The sequence below is a fragment of the Onychostoma macrolepis genome, chromosome 02 (assembly GCF_012432095.1).
Source record: "Onychostoma macrolepis isolate SWU-2019 chromosome 02, ASM1243209v1, whole genome shotgun sequence".
In the NCBI taxonomy this organism is placed as follows: Eukaryota; Metazoa; Chordata; class Actinopteri; order Cypriniformes; family Cyprinidae; genus Onychostoma; species Onychostoma macrolepis.
In genome coordinates, this window is record NC_081156.1 from 16,531,187 (window position 1) to 16,551,701 (window position 20,515).

The following is a 20,515-nucleotide window of genomic DNA, read 5'->3' on the forward strand; positions in this document are numbered from 1 at the left end:
AAACTTTGCGACCGGAACTGACTGTTGTATAATGTGGAATAAATCACACTTGAAAAACACAAGGACGACTAATGAAGAATAGATCTTCCATTTAAACACAAGGTGCTCCGTCCTTGACTGACACACACTTATCAGAAACACTTCAGTGGTTCATTCTAGAATACATTTATTGTGCTGTCCTCAAGTAGATAGTTTTGCATAAAAACATAAGATAATGCATATTCCAATACCAAAAGAGTTGGACACTGGAAAAATTATGAAGAAGTTTTTATCTGATTCACTGCTGTCATAACCCACAGAAACATTTTCACTCAGAATAATTTATGCGCGTGCGATTGTTCAATATCTCAACAAGTGCAGACAAACAGTTCTCAAAATAAAGAAAAACATTTTTAATTTTGTATTTTTGAATAAATTCTCCACCTACGCACACTCCAGCTTGTGCAATAAGAGGTCTCGGTATAATTTTCAATCTGCAATCACAGAATGCCAATTCATCATTCAGTTTCTGTGTGATAAAAGTCTACATTTTACATGTTAGAGATGAAAGCATTTGTGAACGCACAGATATAAATAACTTTCCTCATTAATATCAATGATAGTTTACTGAGGACATCCTATTATGCTGGATGATAATGAGAATGGAGATGAGTGTTGGAAAGAATGAGGATAAAGATGCTCTCTTTGGTCCTGAATTAACCACAATCATGAGAGCTGTGGATCAGGTATTGCTTGCATTGTGAGGACTAAACTGCCACAAGGATAGTGAAACCTGAAATCACCTACGATCCTGAGACTAACTGTCAGCACATAAAAAAAAAAACAGCTTAATTAAACAATATAAGAAATAACTTTAAGTAAAATTCTATAAATACAGAAAGATTTGTGTGGCATTTAGGTTAATGGAACAGAATTTGCAGTACAAAAGAAAACAGATGTCATAAAAAGCCCCAACAGTACAAAAAAAAAAAGTGGTTTAACATGGCTGTTATTTCAGATAGACATGCCTTTAAAAAAATCCAGGCCAAATTACTTATTTTATCAACCTAATTATTATAATTGTGGCCAAATAAACTGATGGCTGAGTGTTCGATAACAGAGCATTTTCAGAAAATCATTTCTGGCATCATTTGACCATCTAATTAAAATGAAAATTCTTTTTTCACAAGCAAACGTCAAAGTCTGCAAAGTCAAATTATTAATAGAATACTGCAACTAAATATCAATATTGATGATATCACCAAACTATAAAATAGGAAATTGAATATTTCAACTGTTATTATTACTATGTTGCTACATAATATACCCTAATATTTATAATATTTGAAGATTTTGAGTAAAAACAAAATTTTCAAATCCCATTATTTCATATTGGTCGAGGTTTAGTCACAGAGTATATGATGGCATATGCACAGTAAATGTCAAGGCATTTTGCAATCCTGTCTATAATTTTTGATAGATTCACACACCGTTATTGTATAACATGCAGTGTTATACACACTGTTATCAAAATTATCAGTAAAAAACAGCTGTGAAGTTTTGTATTGTATTTTTCTCAAATATGGATAGAGAAGAATTTATCAGCGAGGGTCGATTTACTGTAGTGCATCCCAAAATGAAGTACGACGGCCTGCTTGCATGAAAACATAAACTGAATCTCTCTCTCTCTCTCACACACACACATATGTAAAGCTTCAAATGCCTCTAATTTGAATAAGAATCAGGCAGACATTGCTGTCAGAGTTTGCAATGGACGGTATGCACAATTCAATATGCAGCATACAGTCCCTCGTGTCTGATTGACAGAGAGACATTACCACTGAAACACGCATCACAGGGCAATACAATCTATGGAATGGAATGAGAATGATACAACAAATCAGCTCTTTCACATACAAGGATATTTTAAGGGGAAATGAAGGAGCTGAACCAAGCTGACAGAAGTCGTGATCCACAAAGATTATTTTAAATGCCTAGTGGGAGAGCACGAGGACCAGACTTAATACGCCAGACATGTTTGCTTTTCAAAACAGAAATGACATTCAATTTGCTCAAGCACATATTAAAATTGTATATTTTATGCCAGTATACAAAAAAGCAAGAAATTTTAAAGTTTGTTTAAACTTTGTTAAAAACAGACAGCCTTGATATAGTATTTGCATTGTAGCTTAATCATGTAAGACCCTTTCAGTTCTATCACTCACACTGGTTAAGAAATGTATTTTTTATGTTATTCATTTACAAATTCATTTTGCTTTTTGCTGCTTTATTAATGTTGCAGTTGTCAAGAACGATGAGGAGAGAATATTGTCATACTGATCAGCTTGCTATGTTAAATAGACTTAGTTATTAATGCCACTATTGTTTCAAAACAAAATAAGGCTATAACTTAAAAGGAGATAAAAACACAAATTAAAAAAGAAATAAAGTATAAGGGGGGGAAACCCCCTCACCAAATGTAATTATAAAACAAACATGTAGTACTAAAAGGCACTTGGATGTATGGAGGGGTGGAGGGTGTCACATATTTTTCATCTTCCCTGACAAAGGTTGTCTGTATAAATGAAAGGGCAACATTAAGATAGGTCAGAATAAATCATCACAAAGATATGCTTCAAAGGCCTTGAGAAACCTTCTTTCATCACCTCTGGTCTGCCATTTTAAGGCTAATACTAACAGAGGGAACCACATGAAATACCAAATGTGAGGCGGTGAGCTGTGGCATTAAAACTTAAATGTCCAGTAAGTTAAAGAATCTCCACTTTCTTACCTTACACTTCACACATCTTCATTCAGATCCGTTTGAACGCTCTTGACAATGACATCAGCACAATAAATAAGATCATATAAAATATGTACATATATAAACCGAATCAAAATAATAAGCGGATGCAGTTTTCCCGAATAAAAAAGGTAGTCCACACCGACACAATTCCTCGTTGTCCTGTGTGGAGAGATTCTCGGTCTAGTGACGGGCATGCCCTCCAGCGCGTGAATATGCATGCCACCGATGGCGCGAGCGCTCTCCGTGTCTCCCCTTCACTTTCATCTCCAGAAATTGAACGTTTGCCTCTTGAAAGGTACCGTTTCTCAAAACGGAGAACAATAGAAAACACTTCCCCCGCAGTTAATTAGGCTATACACGTCGTGACTAATTGAGGAAAAAAACTAAAATCCACGCGAACGTGTGTTTCACGTGCAGCAACTAGATTATTGGTCGCGAGATCCACACTGGACCGTCACGCCGTAGTATTGATCGAGGATCGTGAGAGGAGGGTTATATGACCTTGTGACGTGTTGTAAATTGATGGGGGGATCCCTGTTCTATTTTTAGATCTTGGTTGTTGAGAGACTAGCGGGGGTGGATGAATAGGGTGGGGGCTCGGGGGTTCCCGCGCACGCACGAACCGCAGCAAAACTGATCATAGAATGATGCTCATGCAGCTTTCGGAATAAAATGATTCTACATATGGACGCACCATTGATGGAGACACCATTTTGCTGTTCTCTGATAAGGACTATTGTTGCCTTTACATCCTCATGGTTTTTATAAATGCATGGAGCTAATTATATAACAAATACATTTTTGTAGCACGTGCATAAACACGTTTCAGCATGTTTGATTGCTTTTTAACAAAGCAATGATGTTTGCAGTCAATCCTGGATTATCATGTTGTTATTTTTATTGTGCATAAAATGCTTATTATGTTTTAATTCCTGTCACATTTTTGAGTATCATTAGGAGTCATTATAATGTGAATCACTGCTGATACATCACATCCTTTGTAGATTTATACACATTGCTGCTGCTGGAGTCTGTATTGTGTGTACTGGCGCACATGTGCAGTACTGGAGTGTGTGTTGTATGTCTCAGAATGACGGACATTTTGCATTTATTTGCAGCCTGACAGTATATTTTATCTGGAAGGCTACTTTAGTATGGAGCGTCAGCTCAATGGCATGTGAACTGTTTTACTGGAAATTGTCAAGTACAGGCCCAGTCATCACAATATTTTGTCTGCAGCATATTTATCAACAATTTCTGCTAATTTCAATGAAATTTGTAGGTTTAGAATGCATTTCAGCCCAATATTACACAACACAACTGTAGCCTATACAGTTGTGCAAGGTGCATCAGAGTTGAGAGTAAAGCATGACTCTTTTTTCAATTATCTTTAAGAGGATTAGGAACGTTTGTGCATGAGGTTTGCCCAGGGGCCATTATTTGACATACGAGCAGCCTGTCACTTAAAACAGAATTTAATGGGATTCAATTGTTTGTGTTAATCAACCTCAAAGTGACTTTCTTACCAAAGAGGGTGCAAATATTTTGAAGGGGAAACAGCAGGGTGTCACAGTCTGATGAGGCTGAGAATAAAACTGGAGTCAGCCGTTAACATGATTGCATCAGAAGATAGGAAGGAGTGAAAGAGAGTGAACTTAATGTTCTGATTTTTTATTGGATAACGATGCCATATCTGATTAAAACCCATCTGATTTCACCGTCCCACAAATGCAGTCTCCTTTCACTGAAGACATACCATGGTAAGGATACAGTGACTTATATGTATGTCTAGCCTTGATTATCTGCAATGCATAGTGAGACAGAGAAAGACCTTATGCCTGACTTTGACACAGAGTTGGGCAGGTTCTTTTCAGTGTCATGGTTGGTGTTCTTTTCTTGTTAGAATTATACCCTCATTCTCCTCACATAAAGCCTCAGCATCAGTAATACTCTCATTTTTGGAGTGAAATCTGCTTTCACACAAGATTATGTGAATGTACTCTGCAGGAATTTATGATGTCCTAATTAAGCCCTCTCCATGACTTTCACAGCTGCATACCTCACTGGAGTGAAAGCCATTCAAGAACATATCTGATATGATATCATTCAATGTATTTTCATGAACTATTGACCGACATCCTGATTTACTATTGTAGACTTTCCAGATATAGTTACCAAGATCAAGTTAAAAGGATTGTTCAACAAACAATGAAAGTTCAGTCATAATTTACTCGCCCTCATGTTATTCTCAAGCTTTAGGACTTTCTTTCTTCTGTGAAACACAAAAAATAATATTTTGAACTGTTTTTCATTGTCCACACAATTAAAGTCAATGAGGTCCAAAACAACATTTTGGAAGTCATTGTACCTGCATTACACAAACTAAAACACTGACTATTTTCAGAGGAAAGAGCAACGTTGAATAAAGGATGACAAAATGATAATTTCCAGGTGAACTATTCTTTTAAAATAAAGCATTTGAAGGGTAAATACATGTAAAACCTGTAAATTGTAAAAAATAAAAATGGATTATTGCAATTCCAGGGCCCATAATAGTCATTGAAATGCAATAAAATGTAAAAATCAAGGCAAATTTTAACAGTAAATGTAGATTTATTTGGTTGGTTCTGCATGGAAGCTCTGAAAACCAGATCATCAATGAGTCACATTCAAATTTCAAGCTTTTTTTGGTCATTTTGAAGACTTTTCACTTCCAATATACATATATATTGTATAAACAATATATGGGGGATAAACATATGTATATGTTTATACATATATATTGTATAAACCTCTCAATTCCATGGATTAACACCTGATGTACAAATAGAAATCCTCCCCAGCAATCTCTTTACGAATACTTATTCAGTAATCATGAACAAATAGCTGTGTTAAATTCATTGGTCTAATACTAACTGTACAAAGATTTTCTTGAAAAGAATGCTATGATAAAAGCCAGCTGCATTTAGGTTTATTTGTATTTTATTTGACAGAAAAACGTGTATCCCTGGCAGCAGTTCAAAGAGTCATAGGTTATAGCTGATGAAATAATATTCAGCACTGTACCGCATAGCTTACTGCACTAATCTATAACATATGCATGCAAGACAGGATCCAATTAATATTAATGAATTGTGTTCTCTTGATTGCTGAGAGGGACCACACGTGGTGATCAAGTCTCAGTAGTGAAGCAGAGCCTATTAAGAGATCTCCTGTGAGGACATCCCTCACAGTGTGTGCACTATATAATTGCAAGTAGTACTTGTCAGGATGTCAGGCAGTGAGCCAGTTTGAGTATACAATCAAAATCTTTGTTGAATTCAGTGAGCTGCATTTTCTGCATTAAATAGCAACAATCTAAACCGGGCTCAGTACAGTTAATCTAAGCATACTGCGTGCTCACCGAGCAGCTACTGAGGGAATACATGTATGAAACAGGGATCTCTGTTCCTCTGGTGTTTAACACGGTCACTTGTTAGGCATGAACGTTGCAGCGGCCTGTAATGGCGCTGCAGCTCAGCACCACTGCAGTACACCTCCACTGCAGCCTTAATTATGCATGGCAGCTGTAGTGAGAACACCCACTCACTCACAGGGGAAGTGCAGGGGCAGGAAAGCAGATAAGAGGAGTGCAGAGTGGGAGTGGGTGAAGTCTGTTTGCGCTGCCGATGGGATGTAAGACTTGAAAAAACAGACACTGTATATGCTGATAAGCTCTTTCAAATACGGTAATCAGGTTTTCACAAGATGTCTTCTTTCTTTAATAAATGAGGCTAAATAGGTATCCATACTAATATGAGAACAGTAGAACCAGTGCCACCAAAAGGAGACAAACTAACAATAATCACAATATTACTATTGTATTTCATAAATAAGAGCAGTTACTAATTTGTCTCATGGAAATTGATTTTGAGTTTGAGATGGGATGCTTGTAATTTTACTTTAATGGTAACATCTTTACGAATGTAAAAACATTAAAAAAAACTGTACAGACTGATTCTGCTTTGTATTGTACTTTCATTAAAATTCCACGGGTAAAACCATGCATGGCCACTACTATTGTTTAAAAAAAAAAGTTCTATAAAACTGCTTTTAACTATTTTTAGCATAAATAACTGCAAAAACTGCCATAGCTTATTAAAATTACTGTAAATACCATGACTCCCGTGACATATTTAATACAAAATACATGACTATATTAATACCATCATTCAACATGAATACCACATTTCGGCCAAAACAACATGGTTACAGTAGTGTGACTACAATAAATCAATAGTAGGCTAAATGTCAAATTCTAGTCGCAAATGTGACCATTTGCAATTTGGGCAATGCTGAAGGATTTTTAATTTAGCAATTTAGGGGTAAAAGGTCAAAAGTATTAAAATAGTTAGGCTATTAAAAATAGTACAAATGTAATCATATGAAAATATTATTTTTAAGTAAAAATATCAACCAACAATGAACAAGTAAAAAAGAGAGAGAGACAATTTGTGTAGGCCTACTGTAAAATGACATCTTAAATACGAATTGTAATGAACCCATTTCCGTTTTGGTCCTCATAAAGTGGCATTTGGGCCGCGGGGTATAATAAAAATGTTTGAGAAAGCTGGTTTTGCACAAAAAAACAAACAAACAAAAAAAAAAACTAATGTAAACATTCATTCAGGAATCGTCAGATTTAGCACCGCTTTGCCGCACTATGCAGTTTTGCCTGTCTTCTTCGGGGTCTGTTTTCACAAGCACTTTGAAACAGCGATGAAAACTTTTCGTTTTGCTTCTTTTTTGGTCCCGTCGCTTTTTGGCTTATTTGTAATCTTCTGTATTCTTTTCGTTGTTGAGAGTCCGGTGAGAATTTGCGAATACTTCATTCGCACCCTCTTGAACAGTTTCAAGTTTATCTTTCCCGCTCCCAGTTTCCGGTTTCCTACATATGGACTGACTTCGAATGACTGACAGCGCCTCAAAACCTTCTGATAGACTAAACAAAAGATATGTCACAGAGACTGGCGTGATGTCTTAATCATTTAGGTCATATCTTTCAGGGAACAGTATAATTTTTACCATAATATTACAAATCGTTTACAACACCATTACACTGTAGAGGATTTTTTTTTTCCCCCCCTTCAGACATTTTGCTAGCTAAATCATAATAGCCATAACCTTACCTGAAACAAAGTGTTCTGATGATAGCTAATCATACACTAATCATGGCCAAATTTACCTGATGATTTCAGAAAACTATAATTCACAGCATCTGCTATTAATTTATACAGATATATCCCTCTAAGATACATCATAAGTCCCTTATCTTCATTTGTCCTGGACTCTTAAATAAATGACAGAGGCCCAGAGGAGGAAGATGAAGACGTGCTATCAAGAGCAGCTGTGGCACAGCAGCTGGTCTAACAATGTGCATGTGGCCTGAATACACATCTACTCATCCAAGGTGCCAGAAGAAGGTCACTGCTTGTTTGTGTGCAAACGTGTTAGCATTGATTGATGAAACTATAGCATATTTGAGTGTTTGTGGCATTTTTAAACAGTGCCCATGGATTTAAGTTTCCTGTGCCTTATTTCAAGCAAATTACTTTTATTTAAATGTGTGAACTGAGTTAGTTCATTGTAAACAGTAAAACGTTATTTTAATGCATTTTTGTAAAGATTAATGTAGAAAGTGATTTTGAAGTTATGCTTTTAGTACTAGTGGTACCCCCTCTAGCGGTAGGTTTGTAAATGGCATGTTGAGCTACTACATTAGTTTGAAGACAAATCACACAAGCATAATTCATTTGTATTTCACAGTGATCAATTACAAATTTATTTTCTGTGTTAAAAATATAGTGCACCATTTACTAGAATTCTGAGAGATTATTTTTGTTGTCATTGATCAATACATTGATCATATGCCTGCAAGTTCACAAAAATTGTTTTTGACTCTTTTTATTCATTGCACAAAAGTCCCTGTCAGTGTCATCTGTCCTACTGAAATAATTCACCAGTCAAATATCGCCAGTCTATGATTTCTCTGTGTGTATAGTTATATATATATATAGCCTTCAGAAAATAACAGCAATGTTTTCATTAAATTACATGCATACATCCCCTACCAACAATAATAATGATGGTAACACTTTACAGTAATTCTAATTTGTACATTAACAATGAGAAATAATCTTTGTTAACATTAATAAAAATACTGTTCATTTTTAGTTCATGTTAACTCAGGTCTGTTAAATCATAGGCTATTAACAGTTACAGCTTTTTGATTATAATAGTGTATTAGTGAATGCTAAAATTAACATGAATTAAGATTAAAAAATGCTTTGGAAGTATTTTTATTTTTAGTTCGTGTTAGGTACCTAATGTTAACAAACGAAGCCATGTTACCATAATGGTAACTTAGATACAATGTTTAATGAAGCATAATTTAATGTACCACATGCAGCTTCAGAAGTACTTAAGGGCAGAGATCTGAGCTCTATATCCGTCCTTAGCAGTACTGAATTAGTTCACTCATGGTACATCCTGAAGTACAGCAGACGCCCGCTGGCCCCACATCACGGCGGGTCCTGGAGGACATGCTGAGATCCTGCACAGTGGTGGAGTGTTCCAGAAGCTCTGCTGGTGGGCTTGTGTGCTGACGGGGGGCTAGATGCTCTGTCGCGCTCTCAGGGGAGTCATGCTCCCTCCACTGCTTGTCCTCAGCAGTCAGGGTCCCTTTCTGGTGTGCAATGTGATCTCTGTCAAACCAGTTTTGTAGATTCCCTGAAAAAGAATAGATGGTGTATCAACATGAGATGTTTCAACACAGAGAATAAATTAAATAAAAGGTTAATGAACTGATAAATACATGAATGTCTGAAGAAGGCAAATCTACTGTGAGGGTTTGCAAAGTGAAGGTCTGAATCAGGCACGTTCCGTTTGAGTCGAGAGCTTCCACACGATGTGACCACCATCCGAATGAACTCACGACCACAAAGCTTCACTCGCACATCTTGACCCTCAGTCATGGAAGTCTCGAGAAGAATTAAAAAAGCTAAAGATGCAAACCACTTCATGTTCATGGTGTTTCTTGGGGTGATCCAATTGGAATGCACAATATTCAAGTGTGTTCAGGTACTTCAGGCTACTTACCAAGCCAATTTGGGGGTTTTTATACCCCCCCATCAGACCTTTGGCATGCATGGTTCTACAAGCATCTATCTGGCCTTGGGTGAAGAAAATCACGTTCTGATCTTCGAGGCCTTCAAGCTGGAACGTATTTCAGATAAAACATGTCAGCTGTGATGTATTGTATTGCCTCAAGGAAAGTTCAAGGAAAAATTTGATAGCTGGTCATATTTTTCGTGTTTTACTTCTAATATCTCTTTTATGAGTTTACAGAAATGCGTCAATGAAATGCTTTTAATATTATATGGGCAAGCTGCTTCCATATTAACCATACATACTACTAAATCTCAAATACATTTATTTAATGGTTATGATCATATTAATATGCACCTTATATCTGAAGATCAACATTTGTGAGATTTATTCCATCTAAACAGTTCCAGTTCTTTAGATAACAATGATTTGTGAATTTATTGTTGGATACTGATTGTATTTAATGTCTGTTTGTTAATGGAATGTATTAGTGGACACATTCATTCATTTGGATTGCCAGGGTAAATATTTTGTTTTTATTTTTAAGTGAAAAGCAAATGGTACAGAAGCCCCCTAGTGGAATGCTGTTGCTAGTGTTTTTCTCCTTATGTATTTTGATGATAATTATTATAATGAAGGTAGTTATTATCAGTGTTGGGGAGTAACTAGTTACATGTAACAGTGTTGCTTAATTTAATTACAAAATAAATATAACTGTAATCTGTAACAGTTACTGAGAAAAAAAGTGTGTAATTAAATTACAGTTACTTATAAAAATGTTAATGATTACGTTAAAGGAGGGTTCTGTATATTTTCACACACATACAGATTTGATTGATTTCTTTCCAAAATTGCATCGGCCGCTCTAAAATATGAGACATCAATGTTTAGGACACAGAATAGGACACATGTTTATTTGATATCTGTTAATGTATATGCTTTATTTTTTAAGATTAACTGTTTTTTCCCAAGGCATTGTTAGATGCTAGTGTCATAGCTATGCAAAGATTTGATTTCAAAAACAGTATCATAGCCAACTTATTAAACGATATCTTATGATTTTAAACCTGTATTAAACCTCAGAACAATCTCAAAATTAAAAGAGGTGCTAAAGTCAGATTTTGTGGTGGCTGTCCTATATAATGAAATTATTATAATCTTAATTCAAGTGAACAGTGTTGTTGAGTACTGTAAGGTTAACCCTGCCTGCTTTAAATGTTTCAAAATTATTAATAGTTTAGAATTTTAAAAATTAACACACTGTGGGCATCTTTCCTTATCTTCTTAATCTTAATATCTTCTCAGTATTACACATCAAGATCCTTAAAACGATTATGCACCTTCTTGAATGACCTTTAGCCATTCATTTTAATTTGATATGATGATTTATTTGTGTTCGCTGTTGGGGTGGGTTAAACAACAGAGGAGGAACATATAATAAATAACAAATAGATACATTAGTTATTCCAGTATTGTCTGAATTCACTATAGATGATCCCATAATTGACCGTTATGCAGTAATTCCCTGCTGTCAGTGGCAGAGGATGACCTTTGCTGTTCGACAAAGGCCACAAACATGCAGCTGTCAAGGGCTCTTGTCTTTACATTCCCTTAATTGAAGTTGAACATTTCACTCAAAACATTGGCATCACGGGTCCTCTTGATCCTTAAATCCTATTAGACATTAAGTCAGATCGCTTGACTTCTCACTGACGGTAGCTTACGTGCTCACTTAGCGCTTAGATTGTTTTTGGAGAAGACAAAAAAATGAAGATGTTCATGGGAAAACTCTGAAAACAATACAAACAAAGCCTTTTATGCCAAGCCAAAGGAAAGCAATCCCTCTGAGATTCACATTGTGCATGGGCCAAATACAGAAAATGTTACTGGTTTCATTAGCATGTAGTTTCATGGAGCCTACAGCTTTTTTATTAATGATTATATAGTGAATTATTTATGTAGCGACATACATACAGTGAACTAGTTCTCTTTTATGAGCCGAAACAATTTTCTTATTTTTTTATAAGTTTTCCAGTTTATGTAAATTGCAGGAATATGTTGTTATGTAACACAGCGCAAAAGGGACTTTGTTATCTAAAAGTTTGATGATATGACGATAATATTATGTATTAAAGGAAGGATATAGGATTATACTGCATGGGTTAAGAAGAAACAAGATTTCTGTTATCACATGGCTCTGGCTTACTGCAGATAGAGTCTTATAAACAACAGTCATTACAAATAATAAAACAATTGAGCTAATCACTCTTCAGACTTTCCAAAAACAGTCAAAATATGTGTTGTGCTAATCTGAAAGGGTGATAAAGTGCTTACTGAAGACTATGCAAATACAATATTCATTTTTATTATTTTTTTCTCAGTTTTCTCAGTCTTTGAAAGCCATGATATCCAAATGCACTTTGCCTAGAATAGAAACTATGTGAAAGCAACACTCCAAATACACCAAAGGTGTCTGAAGGCCACATAAGTCTCACTTGATCCTCGTAAATCCTTTTTGTTTTAATTGAGGAAGAAATATCTTCAAAATCTCAGGATTCATGTATGTATTTATCTGTACAGTGGCAATGATGGATCAAATCATTCTAATAGTTTGTGTTGATCTTGCAATTAATAGTTTGCAGTCTGTGATGTAAATCCTTTTTATTTGATTCCATTTTTTTGCCTGACAAATGAACAGATACTGCTGAAAATCACAAGCACAAGCTCACCAAAGATCCTCAGCGACATGCCATTTGTAAGCCATCTTAAAGCTAATGGCTTAATTTTCTTTAACCTGGCATTAACCCATCTTTTAAATCCTGATTTAAAGGCAGGCTGGGAACCTGAGCTCACTGTTCAAGGGCAGCGAGGCAGTCGGGGTGACAAGGACGTTGAGTGATGACACTGGCCAATGTGATGTCTATTGTCCTCATCAGAATCCTCAGCTGGGGGCTCGAAGCAGTTCTCTAATTTTCTTTGCAGTCTTTTCTTGAGGTTCAAACCCTGCTGGACTTTTGTGTTAGTGCACTCCTGGGCCTTCAACTTAGCATAATAGTCAGAAAATTTGTTAAACAGGATGGAGATTGGCATTCCATTCAGAATAATACCAAAAGATATGCACCCGAAGGCCACCACTCGACCGGAGTAAGAAATGGGCACCACATCTCCATATCCCACAGTAGAGATGCTCACCTGTAACAGCGTAAACAAGACTTTATTAAAACAATGTCTTAAACACAGCTATGAGAGCCAGAACACAGTAAAATAAAAGAGAGAATTATGTCTCCACGTCAGTTTATCAGCTTAGAATTTCGCATGCAAGTCAACTTAGTAAGACTTAGTAAGCCTCCAGGAAGTTCCAAACTAATCTAACTTTTCCAATCAGCATGGATGCCTCCAATTGAGTGGCATTACAAGGTATTATATAAGATTAAACACAGCTGCCAGAGGATAAGGACTAACAATTTAAAGAGGACAGGATACAATAGCCACAGCAGATGATGATAATGATAATGATAACAATAATAAAAAAAAACACTCACACGCAAGTGATGCAATTAATAAATGCACATAATGTTTTATTTGTACTTTTTTATATTTGCGCATTTAAAAAAATGGTTCAAGTATGTAAGTTTTGGATATGATTAAAACCAAATGTATGTGGACACCCCATTCAAAAGAAAAGGTTTTGCTATGAAGTACATCTGGTGATAGCTGTAAATTAAGATCACAGCTACACACAGCAAAGAGCTTCTGAACCCAGTAAAACTGTTTATTGAGTGTGGTACAGTGTTTATGTTAATACTATTGTAGTATTTATTAATATATTTTCAGTTTTAGTTATTTTGTTATGTGCTTTGGCCATTTTTATCACTTTTTACTTAATATTTCTACTTAATTTATTTTTTGTTTGTTGACAGCAACATTTTCATCTAATGTTTTGTTTTTCTTCTAATAGTTGTATTAAATGCAGTTTTAGTCAACAATAACAACAGTCTGGTGTGGAAGTCTGATCTGTACAAAGCCCAAACCTGATCACCATTGGTCCCCTGTGAGCCCACTCCATCGCCCCACATCAGTGTCTGACCTCTCTGAGTGGAAGCAAATCCCCACAGCCATGTTCTAACACTGAGCTGAAAATCTTCCCAGAATAGAGGAGGCTGATATAGCAGCAAAGTCCTAATAATAGCTATGGTTTTAAAAGTATATGCCCAGTTACCAAACATAGTTTGTAAGTTTGGCCATTTATATGAATATATCAGTTATACTGCAGTTGTGATGAAAGTTGAGACAATTTGAGACATACTCACCGCTGCCCACCACCAGGCATCTGGTATACTGCTAAACGGTGTTCCTACAACATCCTGCTCCACTGAGTGCATCAGGGCGGAGAAGGTGAAGATCCCCATGATAATGAACAGAAACAGGCAGCAGACCTGTTCGAAACACTGGCGAAGAGTGAAGCCAAATGCCCGCATGCCCGTCGAGTGCCTCGCCAGTTTCAAAATGCGAAAGATTCTCATGAGTTTGACAACTTTAAGCACTTTGCTAACTTTGCTAACCCTCGCCATCGTTTTCAGATCATCTTGGACATTGACATCTTCCTGGTCAGCAAAAGCCTCAAATACCAGCTGGATAAAGTAAGGCATGACAGCCACTAAGTCTACAAAATTAAGTGCACTCTTCAGAAAATGCTTGACGTCACAAGTTGTCAGCAAGCGAAGGAAGTACTCAAAGGTGAAGAAGAGAATTGAAGTGATCTCCACACACTCCATGTAGGTTCTTCCATACATTTTATAATCTTTCAGTTCGCTCACAGTGTTTAGAGTCATTGCTACAATGGAGATGAGCACAAAGAGGCTGGAGAACACAGCAAAGGCCTTAGCAGGCATCGAGGAGTATGGGTTCTCCATCAGGTCCCATAGAATTTTACGAATACCACCAAAAAACATTTTTTTGAAACCCTCCTCATCATGTTGGGGCTCGATTTCAGCCATAAGCTCCCTGTTCACTTTCAGCTGGTCTCTTATCTCGTCTAGTTTCTCCTCGTAGAGAATGCGACAACAGCGAGGAGCATCCCTCAAGTGCAGGCCCCAAAACTTCATCTCCTCCTCAAAATTGACAGGGCAAAGACTCTCCATTACCCATAACACATTGCTACAATAGAAGTGGAAGATGTAGTGGAAGAAAGTAGGATCCCGGTCAAAAAAAAACTCATTAGTGAGCACACAATAGTCATCGCAGAGCGTTAGCTGCTTGACAGGATCTTTGCACAGGGCTAAGCTGCCTATTCTGGTTTTAGGGTATTTGATAGCCAGGTGCTTGGGAATGGTAAAGAGTTTTCCACCTACATTAACATTGATCACAGTTGAATGACGGTGTGGCATTTTTGCTGCTTCCGTCTCACTGCCTTTCCTCTTTTCTTGATCTCTTTTGTCACTTGACTGAGGTGATGGAGTATCGAGGTTGTCCATCGACGTCCAAGGTTTCACAGAGCTGTCTTGTGAAAATGGAAAGGCACATTCTTCTTCTTCTATACTCTGTGAAAAGCTGGCATTAAGTTTGACACTTGCAAAAAGACTTGAACGTCTCTTTGTAAGTTTTTTCAGATGCCTTCTTGGATGATCCATTATTATGGTTGCTTGGATAAAGAACTGAAAAGAGACTAATTTTTTGTTACAAATAAAAGCAGAAAAGGGCAGATTTTACATTCCAAGAGTACACAAGTCCCACTTCCCTTTAAAATGCGTATTGGTTTCCAGCTTCAAGGAAATTTCCAGACAGATTGAGAAAACATATTCCGCTGCTTCCAGCTTTTTAGAGTTTGCAATATAGCTAAAAAGAGAGAAAGAAAAAGCAACTGTATTTGTTTCGGCTCAACTGAAGATCAAGAGTTGGGATTTGCCCCACCTTACTGATGCCGTAATCCCATTGCTGTTCTTTCTGTCCCCGGCAGAGTTAAAAATACAGTCATGAGGATTAGTGTTGTGATTTAAGGATTGAGCCCTTGGAGGAGGAAAGGCAAAGGATAAATAGCAGTTGAACGGATACTGTAAGGTTATTAAATGCTCACAGCATATTTCTGTTTATTTTGCTTTTAAGTAACGTATGAGTCCAATATTGTACTCAGTCTGATATTTAAACAATTCAGCGCAAATCCAATATGAAAATCCTTTAATCCCATAATTTCCTTATCTTGTTCTGTATTCTTTCCTCTTTCACATCCTCTCCACATGTGCTCTTACGCACATTTTACCATCATTGTGATCAGACAAAACCTAAAATAAGATAAGCAAAACATATGGTCATAGTTATATAAATAGCTTGCAGAATAACTTAAATACGTTCAGTTTCAATATATGTTCTGACAAAACTACAACAATTTTGTGTAACTCAAGTAGCCTAAATGTAATACAAGTGCTTGACAAGTTCTTTCATAGATTTCTCTTCTGGTTTATGGGCTGTTTTTTTTTTTTGTTTGTTTGTTTGTTTGTTTGTTTTTTCATATGAAAGGTTCAAAGATACATGTAATATTTCACCTGTTCCCATTACAGAATCTCATTATTATTATTATTATTATTATAGTCTATATATATTGTATGGTCGAACCTATGTTTAAAAATAATCATACTGACATAATCAAAGAACACACTATCTACGGAAGTGTTGCTCAGATATGTGATTTGTACAGTTGCACGTACGTACTGGTCCTGGATCAGTACGTTCCCTCATGTTCCCGGAACCGGAAACAGGTTTGTTGTTACTGTAAAACTATCTTTTTATTAACACAAAGTCCATTTTTTAGTCTATTTGCATTTTTAAACTATACCAACATATAACTGAAAATAAAACATAATCAATTGAAAATGTGCATTTTATTGTGGGTATATAAAATCCGTCGAGACCACGTGACTTCCTTTCCGAAATAAGCTGAAATCATGGATGCCAGCCGCGTGCAGCCCATCAAACTCGCAAGAGTAAGAAAAAATAATTTAATGAATATTTCCGTTTGAATCATACAATATAATACGCGTAAGATGAACGATACGTAATTTCAAGTCTTATTCGCCTTAAATAAGCCTCTCACAAGTACGCTTAAAAATATAGCGGTGTTTGTCGTTAGGCCTTTAACGTTAGTTAGCATTAGCATATTGCTATCCCGCAGTTTTGATGCTGAACAGCTGCGTATAATGCTGTTTTCACCACACATCACGTTTAATAATGTGAGTTATATTGGTTTTAATCGTTTTTCTTGTTACAGGTTACTAAAGTGCTGGGAAGAACCGGCTCCCAGGGACAGTGTACCCAGGTGAGCTCAGACTGAACTCCTCATGCTCCGTGTCATGTGCAACATGAGCAGGGACGTTTTTGCGGATTATTTGTTTAAGAAAAATAGCAATTTATGTCCTGGAACTTAATTACGTTGTGTTGTCTATAAATCAATGTGTATAAATCAGAGTAACTATGTATTTTGCAGAAGACTAATATCCTAGCTTGTAACCACACCTACTGCACATGTTAGAATCTATAAAATTAGTAAATATTGTAAACACTTGTTCTCAGTATGACACGTTATGCTTAAATCGCTATTTTTAAAACTTATTTTCCCTCTCAAAATATTGATGGAAATCTTTAGATATTGCATATTGTAGTTGGGCATTAAAAATGTGATTTGTTGCTTGTCAAATTTGTATTAGGTATTAGTTTGATTCTTTTTCTTAAGACTTAACATATTGTACTTCCATAGGTGCGCGTTGAGTTCATGGATGATAGTAACAGATCCATCATCAGGAACGTGAAGGGCCCAGTAAGAGAAGGAGATGTCCTGACACTTCTGGAGTCTGAAAGAGAGGCCAGGAGGCTTCGCTAGGTCCGTAAACATCATTCACAGCTGAAAATATATTGATCACCGCAGATTCTCCTGTCATATGTTTTAGAAGGGAGGGATAATGCTTAGAAATAAAGCAAGCGGTTTTAATGTAAAAAGGTCTTTTATGCATAAGAAGCAGTTGTCAAGTTTTAGTACTCGGTAAATCTGACTGAAAAGCATTTAAATATTTAAACTCATCTCTTATTAATAATCTCTTATTTTAAATGACTGAATGTTGTGTGCTAGATGACTCTAATCGTATTCTTTACATCATATGTAATGATGAAGGCAATATAAGTCACAAATTGCCACAGTGACTTGAAGACCCTTTTATTGTAGATGGATATGGATGTGCTTGATGTAATTTCTAACCATTTGTCTGTTTCTCCCAGCAGTGCACATGTGAAGACCTGCAATGGCCAAACGAGTACTCCTGGAGAGCATCAACATCAGCTCTACATTTGGCAGTACAATGGCATTTGTGCGCAGTTTGAAATAAAGTGTCTTTTGTGAATAAGTTGGTCTCCTCAATTTTTCTATTATGAAAAATCTATAATGATACCTCGAGTTTTACAATTGCTGTGAAGTACTAATAGCACGTTTCCCCAGTTTAATGTGAGATTCCATCAGATCTAAGCAATTCAATTTTGTGTACTGTAGTATTTAATGTCAAGCAAATATATATGAAGAGTTCAGATGCAAAAGCCTCTAAGTGCCGTCTGAGATTTTCATCTAAAATAAGCATTTTTATCAGGCTCCTATGTTTGGGTTCAGTCATTTTACTCTAATGACAATGTATATGTCCCTTTCTATGCAATTAAAGTGAAATAACTGAACATAAATATAGGAGCCTGATAAAAATGCTAATTTCAGAAGAAAATTTCAGACGGCACTTAGAGGCTTTTGCATCTGAACTCTTCATATATATATAGATATATATATAGAGAGAGGGAGAGAGACGTTTCAAACTATGTATCTGAATACCAACTACATATCAAATGTATTGGGCTTTGAACCAACCCTAAAATTCAACAATATTTAAATAGTATAGTGACAACAGTCTAAAATTGTTGGTTTGCTGAGAAATATGGTATAGTAAAGGATAGGTGTTTCTTTGTTTTAAGTTGTCGCAATGAATTTTTACAAATCCTAATCCAAATCTCAGTGCTGAGTGATATGTAGTTATGGTCATACGTGTGAAATTGCTTAAAATATTCAAGTGAGAACATGATGCTTGTTTTCCCAAGAAGTATGAGCTGCGAATAAAAAGGAATAAGAATTGATCTGCCTTTTTTACTGACGTCCGATGTAAAATAATAGCGTGATGTGTTTGGTTGCAGCTGTAAGAAGTTTTAGATTGAACAGCGACTCAAAACATTTGATGTTTCTGTTGATACATACTGAAATGTTTGAGCCGCTGTTCATTGGATGTCCATTAGAGGGCACTATTGGTTGGAAGTATAGCCTGCTGCACAGTTTTGTCTGGATAATCTTGAACAGTTGTGTAGAATCGAGCTGTCAAACCTGCTATAGGCTCTGAACACATTTGCAGATGTTCAGGTCAGGGGCTCATGATTTATTTTGATTACAGTTTTTGTCCACCCCCTGGTGTATTATAAAATGAAACACTTGTGTGTGTGGGACTCTGGAGCATCTGTTCTCACTGTCTTTACCTTTTCCCTTCAATGCCGCAACCTATTTGAATATAAATCCCAACAGCTCATGTCTTGTAGTTAATTTAACATATTAGTTTTCATTTCAAAAGTCTCTTTGCTTTGTTAACATTAAAATTAATTAGTAAATGGAACACATATGCTTTGTACTTTTTGTTTCTCTCTCTCTCTTTGAATTGCGAGTGTTGGGTTTATCCATGACATGTACAAACTAAGGGTGAATCAAATACAGGCCTTTGCTAATATTTGCACAAAGGCAATAGCTGTTTAAAGTAGTCCAAAGTACTAGGCCATTCTAACCTAATTTGGAGATTTAAGACACTATAGGATTATTTTGGCCCTGCAGTGCTTGCTGACATTTATATTTGACATTTCACATACTGTTTAAAAACGAGGCCTGTTCACTTGTTACTCTTACAAAATCATTAAAAGTTTAAAAGAACATTCGTCTCATCATCTAATACAAATAAAGCTTGTGAATCTACTTATTAGATACTTTGAAATATCTCCATGTTCAATAAATGATTGTGTTTTTGAAAACCATGAACTGTAGTCTTAATAAAACAAGTTGAAATCACCCTTTCTCAGCTAAACTAGTTCATTGCCAAATGACTGTTGCCCTAAAGGAGTAAAGTCATACCACTCAACAAAAGACATCAAAGTTTGCATTAACCTTCTTCCAACATCTGAAAAGAGGTACTGGGGGGAAATAGATAGAAATAATTTTCTTGTAAATTTACATATTAACTGTGATCTGATACGAAGGTGTCTTCACAGTAAATACGTGCATGGCATAGCATACATGTTTACCCGGAGACAAATTCCCCCCCGTCTTGATGCCCCTGAGGTCTCATCTTTCTCTCAGGGGAGAAAAACAGGGGTTACTGTCGGACAAACTCATCAGGGTTTGTGATCTGCAGTAAACACCCTCATGGTGCACAATGAAGAAGTAATACAGGAGAAAATGAAACGACTGATACTGAATTATTCAGTGATTTTATCATATTGACAGATGAAGGCCAAAATCATTTGCAGTGTGTT

The 20,515-nt window shown here is 36.2% G+C and overlaps 4 protein-coding genes across 6 annotated transcripts in view; 1 reads left to right on the forward strand and 3 right to left on the reverse strand.

Moving 5' to 3' along the window:
- The window catches only part of kcnn1a (potassium intermediate/small conductance calcium-activated channel, subfamily N, member 1a), a 36,267-nt gene extending 33,031 nt beyond the window's left edge, over positions 1–3,236 (reverse strand). The window contains exon 1 of the mRNA XM_058761659.1: positions 2,771–3,236. The gene's annotated coding sequence lies outside the window, so the exon portion shown is untranslated. The remainder of the gene's footprint in view (positions 1–2,770) is intronic.
- A 5,489-nt stretch (positions 3,237–8,725) lies between these two features.
- Positions 8,726–9,899, reverse strand: insl3 (insulin-like 3 (Leydig cell)). Its single transcript, XM_058758308.1, has 2 exons — positions 9,639–9,899; positions 8,726–9,553 (listed from the first exon to the last, which is right to left on the reverse strand). Exons 1-2 carry the CDS (start codon positions 9,850–9,852, stop codon positions 9,279–9,281), a joined length of 489 nt encoding a protein of 162 aa, XP_058614291.1. The 5' UTR covers positions 9,853–9,899; the 3' UTR covers positions 8,726–9,278.
- A 79-nt stretch (positions 9,900–9,978) lies between these two features.
- Positions 9,979–16,620, reverse strand: si:rp71-39b20.4 (potassium voltage-gated channel subfamily V member 2). Of its 2 annotated transcripts, XM_058756575.1 has the most exons (4): positions 16,567–16,620; positions 14,242–16,209; positions 12,785–13,123; positions 9,979–10,039 (listed from the first exon to the last, which is right to left on the reverse strand). In XM_058756575.1, the coding sequence occupies exons 2-3, from the start codon at positions 15,559–15,561 to the stop codon at positions 12,788–12,790; spliced, it is 1,656 nt and encodes a 551-aa protein (XP_058612558.1). In that variant the 5' UTR covers positions 15,562–16,209; positions 16,567–16,620; the 3' UTR covers positions 9,979–10,039; positions 12,785–12,787. The 2 variants fall into 2 exon arrangements, with proteins under 2 accessions (XP_058612558.1, XP_058612550.1); XM_058756567.1 differs by lacking the exon at positions 9,979–10,039 and having other exon boundaries at positions 12,680–13,123.
- A 188-nt stretch (positions 16,621–16,808) lies between these two features.
- On the forward strand, positions 16,809–18,318 carry rps28 (ribosomal protein S28). 2 transcript variants are annotated; one of them, XM_058755999.1, is made up of 4 exons: positions 16,809–16,908; positions 17,193–17,240; positions 17,679–17,801; positions 18,194–18,318. In XM_058755999.1, exons 1-3 carry the CDS (start codon positions 16,870–16,872, stop codon positions 17,799–17,801), a joined length of 210 nt encoding a protein of 69 aa, XP_058611982.1. In that variant the 5' UTR covers positions 16,809–16,869; the 3' UTR covers positions 18,194–18,318. The 2 variants fall into 2 exon arrangements, with proteins under 2 accessions (XP_058611982.1, XP_058611978.1); XM_058755995.1 differs by having other exon boundaries at positions 18,197–18,318.
- The last annotated feature ends 2,197 nt before the right edge of the window (positions 18,319–20,515 follow it).

Bases quoted from the DNA above. Each gene is read 5' to 3' on its own strand.
- insl3 (XM_058758308.1), bottom strand. From the start codon at position 9,852: ATGAACATGAAGTGGTTTGCATCTTTAGCTTTTTTAATTCTTCTCGAG. The intron at 9,554-9,638 runs GTATTTATCAGT...ATTCTTTTTCAG, and splicing joins TGCCTTCTTCAGACATTCAT to GGAATCTACAAAACTGGTTT.
- si:rp71-39b20.4 (XM_058756575.1), bottom strand. From the start codon at position 15,561: ATGGATCATCCAAGAAGGCATCTGAAAAAACTTACAAAGAGACGTTCA. The intron at 13,124-14,241 runs GTGAGTATGTCT...ACGCTGTTACAG, and splicing joins ATGCCTGGTGGTGGGCAGCG to GTGAGCATCTCTACTGTGGG.
- rps28 (XM_058755999.1), top strand. From the start codon at position 16,870: ATGGATGCCAGCCGCGTGCAGCCCATCAAACTCGCAAGA. The intron at 16,909-17,192 runs GTAAGAAAAAAT...TTCTTGTTACAG, and splicing joins AGCCCATCAAACTCGCAAGA to GTTACTAAAGTGCTGGGAAG. The intron at 17,241-17,678 runs GTGAGCTCAGAC...GTACTTCCATAG, and splicing joins CCCAGGGACAGTGTACCCAG to GTGCGCGTTGAGTTCATGGA.